This window comes from Onthophagus taurus, chromosome 2, assembly GCF_036711975.1.
Source record: "Onthophagus taurus isolate NC chromosome 2, IU_Otau_3.0, whole genome shotgun sequence".
Classification (NCBI taxonomy): Eukaryota; Metazoa; Arthropoda; class Insecta; order Coleoptera; family Scarabaeidae; genus Onthophagus; species Onthophagus taurus.
The window spans coordinates 19,167,994-19,180,144 of record NC_091967.1 but is presented as its reverse complement, the minus strand read 5'-3'; the positions used below and the strand labels follow the sequence as shown (position 1 = coordinate 19,180,144).

At 34.6% G+C, this 12,151-nt stretch overlaps 1 protein-coding gene across 3 annotated transcripts in view; it reads right to left on the bottom strand.

Moving 5' to 3' along the window:
* LOC111425068 (cytochrome P450 enzyme phantom) overlaps positions 1-12,151 on the bottom strand; it is a 60,244-nt gene that overhangs the window by 10,197 nt on the left and 37,896 nt on the right. For all 3 annotated transcript variants that reach the window (XM_071194440.1, XM_071194441.1, XM_023058840.2), the window contains one exon: positions 7,906-8,212. In XM_071194440.1, the coding sequence (XP_071050541.1) occupies positions 7,906-8,212 (307 nt within the window). The remainder of the gene's footprint in view (positions 1-7,905; positions 8,213-12,151) is intronic.

Sequence of the window (12,151 nt, the reverse complement as noted above, 5' to 3'; positions counted from 1 at the left end):
CATCAGATTACAGAGAGTATATGATACTGTATTCGGATAAGAAAAAGCAAGAACGTCATCTCTGGTAATGCCATATTGGTCAGCCCAACGATGACACATAAGGTAGCTGTCATAAACCATAGAAGTGATAGAATAATTACAGCTGAAATTAAAATGGAGAAGGATACACTTCACACACAATCAGTATATGCTGTAGTAAGCATATGAATTTTACAAGCAGGCGCCTATCACAATACCAAGTATATTGAGAAAGCTAACGATGATAAAATTACCACTAAAAAAACACAATAAGTGAAATAGCAAATCAAAAGATTTCAACATTGAATCATTTAGAAATCAAAGTACTGATCTCAAATTGACCTGTATCAATGACAACAGAGCATTGGGAGAAATTTAGTAAAGAGATATGACATGAATGGACGATAGAAGAGAATATGGAAGGTGTTGAGAGACTGGGCATTCTAGAGCATTATATTCAAACGCTGATGTATCTAAAACAGAATGAAAGGTGAACAGCAATAGATGTGCATGAAATGGAAATGCTGACGACCAGCAGAGTACTAGTAGAAGAAATGATAAAGCTAAAAAATGGAAAATATAACAAGTTAAGAAGCGCGATGGCAAAAGTACAGCAAGGATAGTTTAACACTGATCAATATAGGGAACTATCGCAGAATTATTCTCCTAAATAGCTTTCTGAAGCTAATCACCTCTTGAATGAACATATCACGTATCAATTCCAAATCTCTCTAGGGTTGATGATATCTTCATTGTCTAACAGAATATTGAAAAAGTAATAGAATATGCCTTACTAACCTGCCTTCCTTTGTTGTGTTGATGTACTCAAAGTATAATGCAGCAACCGACATCCCAAGATCATGGAGGCAATAGTGCAATTTAACACTTGCAACACAACAATAATTAAATGATACACAAACATCGGAGCAAGTGGATGTGCTTTAGCTCCTTGTTATTTAATCTACTCCTGGACATGTTACACTACAAGTGGACAAAAAATTAAGATCGTATTATTTACAGATGATACCATCTGACTGACTGACTTACTGAGGATGGCAAACAGTGATTAACAGAGATTAAATGTAAAAATCTAGCTAAGCAAGACCAAGACCTTGACGATAGCAAGAGGTAATAGATGCAAAATTGTAATTAAATAGAAGATCATCAAACAAGATCTAAATATAATTATCTAGGAACTACTATTTCATACTACGGGAATCTTCGCAATATTGTAAAACTTCACTTATATTCTTTATAAGTCTTGATATTGTGTTGAGTTGTTCTTAAGGCTATCGATTTTCCTCTGCTTCCTCCTCAAATCATCATTTACTGTATTAGCATGTTCTTAGGCATATTTGATGAATTCATCTATTTCAATAAAGTGTAATCTCTGTTAATATTTTCTTGTGTTTTTGTTAGTCAATCTTCTCTTCGCATAATATTTTAGCAGTTTAGTGGTTTCTTGTAGATTTCTTCAACTTATAACATTTTATTGTAGCAAAATTAGGTGTTATGTTTTGTTTTGTACAGATATTGATAAAATACTTTATATGTTAATTAAAACCAAGCGAAATAATGTTGCAAACTAAATCATCATATTTTCTCTATTAATAATATGCCAATCAAAATTTGGTAATTATTAATAATTAATCGGATTTTCCGGTTTTCACTTGGATATTCAGTTAAATTTTTAACTGAAATCGTCGCATCCACAACAAAAGAAACATGCACTTTATAAGCCCGCACGCAGTAATATGCAAATTCGTTTACAACGGCACAAAACCAATTGTGAAGAATTTAATGTCGCCCATAAATCATTCTTCCCCATAGACAATTACACAGGACGTTCTAAGACTTCCAAAGCTCCGATCCTCGCTTGAATTTCACCGACGCGACGATACGTTTGAGTTCGCGCGGAAAAAAGAACTGTAAGTTGTGATTCGACTTGTAATCGCTTATTTTCAAAGCGGCTGATTAATGTTCGCCATGCTTGCGTAACGTTTTCATTTATAAATGATATATTTTTTTTAATAATTGCACAAATTCACCGATTAAAATTATTTTAAGACAGCTCAATATTTACAAAACAACGTCAACTATTTGTGTATTTTTACATGACGTGGGTTGGAAAGTTCGAACGTAGTTCAACTGGTGCAGTAGAAAATAATACGTTTTTGTTCAAATGCACAAATTAATTAATGTTTTTCAGGGTTCATCAGGATTACTAATGAAATTGAAAGCGATTACACAAATAACCTAATAACCATGTTAATTTCGTTCGCCATCAACAAGATACGATACTTAATTTAATTGATCTCATTCCATTCATTCCGCAATTTTGAACTTGAAGATAATATTCGCGATAGTTGGGAACTCATTCACAACCATCCATTCTTATTGCTAATAAGCAATAAAGAAAGTGCCAATTTGAATGGTCTGAAGAATGTGAAAAGTCATATAAGGTCATTAAGGAGAAATTGATTGCTGCATTAATACATTGTTGCTCGTATCGATATACGTCAAGTGTAAGTCTCGGTACAGTTTTGTTACAGTTGCATAATCATAAAGCTTGAAAATAAATATTCGGTTAACGAGGAAAAGCACTTGACTGTAATTTAGGCAGTTAAGGAGTTAAAATCTTATTCAGAAGGAGTTTAGCTTATCGTTGTTATCAACAGTTATTAATTCATTTGGTTTCTAAAATTAAAAATTTCTACAGCAATAGCTTATTTATTGCTCGTTTATTTTGAAATTGAACATCATAAAACTAGCAGAATTATTTAAATATTCTCTCAGATAAACTGTCCCGACTTTGCTGTGGAATCATTAAAGCAGATTCTGGCCTTAACTTTTCTAAATGGTATCTGAATTTGAAAAAATTAATACACTTTCTATGCTAAATTTCCATTGTACACTACTGTTTACTTATTTTAGCTTGAAAACGTAGAATCTTCCCATTATTCCTAAAGATTTTCGGGTCACAGCTCTCATTTGACAAACTGACCTTTTCTCTATGCGCACAGGGTTAGTTAGTAAGTTTGTTTTAGTAAGTTTCCTTTATGATCTGCTACTGCTGACAAAGTTTCTCAAATATTATTAACTGAAGTTTACCTTCAGTTTGGTGATTCCAATTTCGTTGTAAACTCTTCGTTAACTAAACTCCACATAATCACTTACAACGCTAAGGTAAACGCGCTTCGTAATCAAACAAACGTTCTGCTTGGTTTTTGCTTTCTTTAATAATCTCATGCAATTCTTCGGATTTACAATAATGGATAAAATTTTGAACTAATTGACAGATTTGCGATTTTGCTAACAACGTAATAGCTAAATATGTTCGAAAGTACATGAAAAGAACCCCCAAACATGTTCCCAGTGATATGGGAGACCCTGAATGTGATGCTCATTACTTAGACGCAATGTTTGAACGTAAGTGACTACATTCGTTGCTGCAAAATTTTGACGTGTTGCAATTGGTTGGTAGATTAATATTTCCACGTAATGTATCCTTTACCTTTGGTAGTGCTTCACTTGACGTTTTACATAGTCAGCGGAATGTGATTTTGTGCAATTATTGAAAGTGATTGCACTGTTTAGAAAATTAAGACTGCTTTCCTCAACGACACGTCTTATCTGGTAGTAGTTATAATAAGCTGTAGTAAACTTGTGTAAGCTGCACAATGCCGCCTTGGTATCACAAGCAACGACCAAAATTAAGTTCACGTAGGAAGGATTCTAACGAAACTTTTTCTTGGTAATCTTGGTAATCTCCCTTTACTTCGTGGATCGAGGTTAGAGTTCTGATTTCTATACAATCATACTAGATAGGCGGATCGTGCTGTATACACTCAAGTAGAGGTCGTTCTTCAAAATCCGAAACACAACAAGGACCACAGTTATAGATGATCCGTGGATTGCTTTCTCACAAATTTCCAGTGACATCTCTATTACAGATAATAATCTGCTTGTTTGCAATTCAAATTGGTAGGATGCCATATTTGTGATAGCATTCAACAGCTTGTTGTACAAGTGTGTCTTAAAAACTTTCACATTATGCGCAGTAGTTGAATATTTTGCTGAAATAAAAGTGGGTATTGTAATCCGATGTCCTTAAGATGTAGCTCGAAATATTGTTTTGCTTAGGGGTTATGTTTGTTTTCCTGCTGAGAATTGAGATGTATTCATCCTCCCGTTTGAGAAAGATTGGTTGAGAATGTCGCATTGGAGCCAATTATCTATTTTTGTCTTTACTGTGAACACAGAACAAAGGACCCTTAGTAAAAGAAAATACGGTATAAATGCTGTCAGTGTGAATATATACAAAGGCCCCCCCAGTGGGCCGTTTGTACATCCCCACATTTTACAGTTCATTCAGGAATCGGAAAACCAGCCCAAGGTTTTAATGAACGTTAATATAGAACAGAAGGGTATATTCTTTATATCCTAAATACTTATCGTCTCGTCTTCTATTTTACACTCTCTACAGAGGGATGTATTCGCCAGCTTCATGTAGAACATGTGCTTACGTAAACTACAGTGTCCGTCCAGTCAACAAGTGGGTGAGGAGCCTCAAGTCACTTTTTGATCTTGATTTTGTAAAAAGAACGGCAGCAGTTTTGCCAAGGATCCAGAAGAATCATTGCACTTACTAATGGATGTTCATTTTCCAGGCTCTCTGCAAGATTTTTCAACGCCTCCACACCAAGTGGAACTAAACAACTTTTCTATCAGACATGACAGGCAGATTGTACAAAACGAGTTGATAGAGTTGTCCGTTGTTATCTTTCCTGCTCTTTTTCAATGGAGCCTAAAGGATATGAAAACACACTTTATGAGAGCTTTTAGAGCTTGTTTAGCCTTTAACTATGTACCCATCAGCTGGAGGAGGCTTACAATAACCTTTATACCGAAGAATGGAAAAAAGGACCCAAAGGATCTTTTATAGACACTTGAAAGACTTTGTAATCATTACATTAGAGAAAATCTGTGGATACGACTTTACACATGGTAGTGGGACGCATTGAGCAAGTACTGGATTCGAAGGTGCCTATATTGACATAGAGGGAGCGTTTGACAAAACCATCTTTAAAAGTATTAATTTGGCATTGAAATCATCGCGGGCTGGATAAAGATAAATCTAGCAAGCAGAGTTGTTCAGACTAAGGCCTGCTTCTCTGGTGCCTAATTATTAATGATGAGTGAGTTAAATGATAAACATCTCTTCACAGTCACATGCAGCAGGCGTTTAAACTTGTTGAACGATGGTGATACTCGTTCAGCAAGTGAGCCTCAAGTCACTTTTTGATCTTGATTTTGTAAAAAGAACGGCAGCAGTTTTGCCAAGGATCCAGAAGAATCATTGCACTTACTAATGGATGTTCATTTTCCAGGCTCTCTGCAAGATTTTTCAACGCCTCCACACCAAGTGGAACTAAACAACTTTTCTATCAGACATGACAGGCAGATAGCCAGCCAGGTTGTACAAAACGAGTTGATAGAGTTGTCCGTTGGTATCTTTCCTGCTCTTTTTCAATGGAGCCTAAAGGATATGAAAACACACTTTATGAGAGCTTTTAGAGCTTGTTTAGCCTTTAACTATGTACCCATCAGCTGGAGGAGGCTTACAGTAACCTTTATACCGAAGAATGGAAAAAAGGACCCAAAGGATCTTTTATAGACACTTGAAAGACTTTGTGATCATTACATTAGAGAAAATCTGTGGATACGACTTTACACATGGTAGTGGGACGCATTGAGCAAGCACTGGATTCGAAGGTGTCTATATTGACATAGAGGGAGCGTTTGACAAAACCATCTTTAAAAGTATTAATTTGGCACTGAAATCATCGCGGGCTGGATAAAGATAAATCTAGCAAGCAGAGTTGTTCAGACTAAGGCCTGCTTCTCTGGTGCCTAATTATTAATGATGAGTGATTTAAATGATAAACATCTCTTCACAGTCACATGCAGCAGGCGTTTAAACTTGTTGAACGATGGTGATACTCTCTCTGTAAATCCTAAAAAGACTGAGATGAGGAAAGATGAGGAAACTGGAAGACTTAACATCACCCCATTTCTGCAACAGTCCATTAACCTTTGCTACAGAGGTGAATTATCTTGGACAAAAGACTGACTTGGAAATCACACATTAGTTACAAAACTGAACTGGTTATGAACTGCATTTCTTTTGGTTTATTTTAAACCAATTTTGTGCACAACATTTTTCTTGGTTGTTTTTAGTTCTCTTTTTTTAATTTTGCTACAATTTGAATAATTTTTGTACACAGCATTTCTCTTAATCAGTTTTAGTTCTTGAGTGGTAATAAATTTTTTAGTGTAAACCATCCAATTTCAACATTTTTAAACCTTTTAGCTGTATCCCTAGAAAATAGTGATAGTTAGGTTGGATTTGGTGATAAAATGTGTTTTGTTGGTTCATTATAACCACTCTTTGAGCACAACAGGTTTCTCTTACATTTAGTTCTTGAGTAGTGTTAGATTACTTTTACGTGAACTAATCATCTTGACATTTTGAAGATTTTCGCGTTATTTTCAAAAAGCTGGATAAAGATGGTAGCTAAGCTGAATCTCACTATGGATTATGATTTGTTGTAAAATTTCAAATTTCTTATGGACGTTCTGCATATGCTGTTAGTTTGCAGTTTATTTGACCTTTTCATCACTTTTGACTTTAAACTCTATATTTGCTGTGAAAATAATTAAACTCATATTTATGCTTTTATTGATATATTAAGTTTTACACTTTGCCTGACGCGTTTCGGCGATCTACGCCATCTTCGGAGGCTTTCGTCCTTTTTGGTTATGTTATGTAGTACATAAAAATATTGATTTCTTTTTTATGTGGTAAAGTTAAGATGCTTCTTGCAGGAATTATTTTCAAACATTAACATTTAATGGGCTGGATTACTACTTGTTTTTCTCGGGAGCGAACAAATTGCAGATAATGGCGTGCTAGGTGTTCGTATTCAATCTATCTATATTTGCTGTTTCTATCCGCTTCCTTATTTGTTAAGGGTTGCTCTTTAATTCAATGTTTTCATGTTATTTTTTTCTTCTTTGGATAGAATTGGTTCTTCTCGGAAGAAGAGGAATTTGGATGGCGCCGGTGTCTGGAGTGGCCCACTGACCCACCGAAGAAGGGGCCGGCGCCGACCGGACTGTCTCCGGGAGGGTCAACGAACGCCTAAATCGAAATCTACGGCCCGCAAGAAGTACAACACACCAAACCGCGTTTTTTTTTTACTCGTTAAAAATGTTTCCACTAGATAATCTATTTTATTATCTATTTTTTAATCTGTTTTTCTTATTCAGTTAGAAAGTAACCTTCACGTAACATAAAAAAAACGATTACAATGTACATTAAAAATCAAATTAAAAAATGAAAATGAAATTTTTTAAATTTATTCTTAATTATATTAATTTCTTGAAAAAAAAAAGAAATTTATTTGAAATTTTTTAAGCCTAGAAAAGCGGAATTAATTTTATAAAATAGTGAAGACGATAAATCAGTTCCTTTCTCTAACTGGCTAAGATTTGGACAACGGTACAAAACGAAATGTAGGGTACCACCCTGTTACTATGCCGAAAAATGTGGTACGCACGGTCGTGACCAAACCGTTTGGCACGCACTTTTTAAAACCAGTATTTTTTTGCGCACGCACCTTCTATGCTACAAGATAAAGATAGAACTATGTTCAGCCTACTTGTTAAAATTAACCAATAGATTTTGATCAATTTCTTTTCTTAAATCTTTCTCCCATTTCTTTTTTAACACTTTAAAACTTCATCAGGTTTTTTAACCGATTCAAAAAATTTAATTAACTTCTTTTAAAATTACAAAATTGTTTTAATTAAAAATCTACTTACCATATCCTTTCATAATTCCATGGGTTAAATAGAGAGGTGCTCTTCCAATTGTAGCTTCTTTAGCGAATAACTTCCTTATTATTTTATGATCAGAAACAACCACTGTATAAACCGATCCTAAAAACAACCCATAAACGCTGCCGAATTTTTTGCTGAGTTGTGTTAAAGTTAAGTGGGGATTTACTGGATCTAACCACGGTAAATATCCAACGATTGGTAATCCAAAGGGACCTGGAGGAGTATTTTTGGGCTTCTTCCAATAAAATCCTAATAGAATTACGATGAAAGCTACAAGAAAGTAAATCATCTGCAACAAGGGAAAAGAAACGTGTTAACTTTAAAAGTGTTAAAAAAGACTAAGAATTACAAATCTATTTGTGTGTTTCAAATTCCGAATTGTTCAGAATTGGAAATTTTTTTCGAAATGTTTTATGGATTATGGAAAAATTTATTTTAACATTTATGGTCGTCTTGAAATCATTATTTATAATTTTTGTATGAATCAAAAATGTTTTTTTTATGTACAGTTGCTCACCAAATTCAGTATACAGGGGAATTAATTTATTTTAAAGTTTGTGATGTAACAAATAAAATAATCACAATATTAACAATTATAATAAATGTCACGAAATTCATGCCATAAAATTGAGTATACAGTTAAGCAAAAGTGATTAAGTTTAGGTTGGTATTCGCCGTGCCATGGAATCCACTAACTTTTTGGTGTAGTTTGACAAAATTTTTGAAATTTAATTTTTCAATTCGTTTTTGTTTCGGCACTTGCTATTTTTTAACTGAAACTTAACTTCTCCCCATAAATGTTCAATAGGGTTCATATCCGGAGACTGTGGTAGTGCTTTTAATTGTTTTGAAGTGTTGTGTAATCATTTCTCCACAAGGTATGATGTATGTTTAGGATCATTGTCTTTTTGGAACCAGAACACAGTTGGAAGGTTGAGTTTTTGAGAGCTTTGACATAAATTACGATTTAAAACATCCAAAAAATTACATTTTGTCATATTTCCCTCAATTAATGCTATAGTTCTAACGCCACTCTTTGCCATTAATCTCCACAGCATTACTGAACCAACCCCATGTTTAATTGGTTCCACCAAATTCTTGTTTTTGAGCACACAATTTGGTTTCCTTCAAACTATTTGCATTCTGAACCCCAAAAATTAATTTTAGTCTCATCAGTGAAGCTTGGTTAAAAGAAAAAAGACAACTTTTCTTTTAATTCCTTTGCACTGGTCGATTCCCAAGAATATCTACATTTCCTATAATGAGATAGTATTAAGATAATTTTTTATTATGTATGTATTACACATTGTACAAATATTGCTCACTAGCAATAGCATGTTTGCAGTATGGTGGTGGTCATACGTCTTTTCCTACTTGGGCAGTAGAAACAAAATTTCGTTTCTTGTTGTCAGATTCAGATTCTTCGTCGTTGCCAGAAATATTTAAGATATTATTTATATTTTGGCAGATACTGCGACATAAAGTATTACTATTCAATTTTTCTCTCATCCATGGTTCAGCCAGATTGCGACTCAAATCAATCATATAGATCATATATTAATACCTATTTAATGATTTTTTTATTACAATTTAAACAATTTGTTTTATTATCAGATTCAGTCAATTTTGATTCAATGTTATCTGCCTCCCAGTCACTGTCACTATCTTCAAACAATTCAAGATAGAGTTGCCAGCTCTATTTATGAATGTATTACAAAAAAAACATTAAACGTACAGTGGTAGTACCACTGTGGTACATAACTTATGTACACTTATGTAACATAAGGTACATTCATTTTTCCATCAACAAATTACTTACCTTTGAAAATACCTTTGAAATTAATAGTTTACTAAAATATATTTATAAAAGTCTTTGCATGACTGATTAGAGTTGGTTTTTATTTGTAATTCTGCCTTCACACTTTGTATATCAAATCTGTTTCGAATCTTGGTCCATCTATTTCCGCACAAGGAAAAGATTCTTTCAGCCTGCGCATTGGAGACTGGGATCGAAAACACAAACTGAAGTAGTTTGACAAAAAAATGGTTTTCATTAATTTCGTCTGTTATTGACTTTAGCATTTTCATTACACTTCTTTTCCGCAATTACTTTCGATGTAATTGGTTTGAGCACAGAATACTCCTCATATAATGCATCTAGGTCGACATTTATATTTAGCTGAGACACAATTTTAACTAAGTCTTCGTACTGGATTGGATTCTTCAGTATCAATTTTTTCAAGAAGTAAAAACTATTAGTGTTTTCGTTAAAACCAAATCTTGATTCAAAATTGCGTCTCTGTACCAGGTGAGAAATATGGATTTATATTCTGCTTCAGTATTAGATAATTTTCGAAGTGACTGCTACACATTCATACCAAAGAAAGCATCTTCAAGACGTTGCTTCAGTTTTGGCCTTAACGGTCCATAATTTCGTACACACTGCATATTTGCACCTTCAAGTTGAGCACAGCTTCTTGAAAAATTGTCAGGACATGGTGGTAAAACGCCAAATATAGTTCTGCATCTAACACACTTGAACTTGTGAACTCGTGAACTCGAACCTCGAGATCACTCTCTTCGTCATTCATTATTCGTTGTACTTCTTCATCTATTTCCTTTTACGTCATTGGTTTTTTGAAATACATTTTTCTGTGAAATGTCAAAATTTCAGACACTACGAAAGGAATCGACAACGCAGTCGAATTTGTAAACAATGCCCCTACCATTAGTTAGCTAAACACTGTAGAGGAAAGCAATGAAACACTCAAAGACTTAAATGATGTGAGTAAACGAAATTCTACAAAGTAGGATAAGCGTCAATTTAGTTAATAAGATTGTTGTTAATATATACATAATTATCTATCTTCCATTCCCCAGTATACTCAATTTTGTGAGGAACTGTATGTTAAAGATGATGTTTGAGGCCAGATTTGGGATCGCGTGTACGTGATCGTTTTGCCGGGTCGGTTTGGTCGTCAGTCAGTGGCGTTCGCGAGTCGGCGGCGGTGCGGGGTCAAGTACCGTCAGGGGGCAATGCATCCATTTTTATGGAAATCTAAGGACGACCAGTTCAACGATTCTCGTCCGCAGCCAGACGACGACGACGATGGTCGCAAAAAATCGCGGGGCCCCCTTATTCGAGATCAAAGACTCTTCTTCTCGCAGAACAAACAGCACCGCGCGCCAAGATACCGATCTTCTTTCCCGAAGTCAATGGTTTAACTGTCCGATTGTTCAATGTTGTCAACCTCAACTGAAAAAAAATGTTCAGAAATACAAAAATACTTGAAATTTTCTTTTCCCATTATTATTATTATCTTTTTGATTAATAGGAATAAATTAATTATAAAGGTCAATAACATTTACAAACGATTTATTTGCTTACACATCGAATTCGTAAAGGTCACACCGTCAAAAAACGATTTCTATACATAAATAAATCGATTATAAAAGAATAAATTTTCGCCGGGAGTTCGACGAACTTTTTGCCAATTTTTTCCTTTCCTTTATTAAAAATTTTACACAGCGCAGAAATCGAAGATAAAGAGTGATTGAAAGAAACAAAGATTTTCTTCTGTTGAGATCGGTACTTGCACTTAATCTTTGGGTTTGTTGACCCGCCAGTTGCCTCCTTCCTCCCTTAGGCCGGGTGCACATTTTTCGAACTGTAGGGGGCAAAGAACTGCCGCGAGGCCCAGGGGATCGTTGTCCTACAGCTTCTCCGGAGCGCGAAAAAAAGTCGCAAAAAGAGACCGCAAAAAGACGGGGGGCAACAACGAACGAATGAAGAAGAGGAACAAAACGAAGAACGGACAGACGGGCGGTTAGGGACAAAACCTGTAGCAGCTAGCCTGTCGTTCCTCCTGCTGTGTACGTTCACTGTGATACCACACGTAAGAATTATCTTAAGAACTCCAGAAAGTCGAATTGTATTGGAAAACGAGAAACGCATCAAGTTTTATTTTGTATCGATATGGTGTATTTCCTAAAATATTTTAACATAATCATTAAGTTACATACGAGACACATCTTTACAGATTGATTAAACTTATAAAAATTTCATAATAAGAATGAAATATCTTAAATTTATAGGAATATATATTATGAGGAAACTGAGAAGAAAGGACAATAACACAAGGAAATGTTCTGAATCTAGAATTTCTGTTTAATAGTGTACATTTTTCCTTGATATTTATGGCATTAATATTTATTTCAATATGTAAAA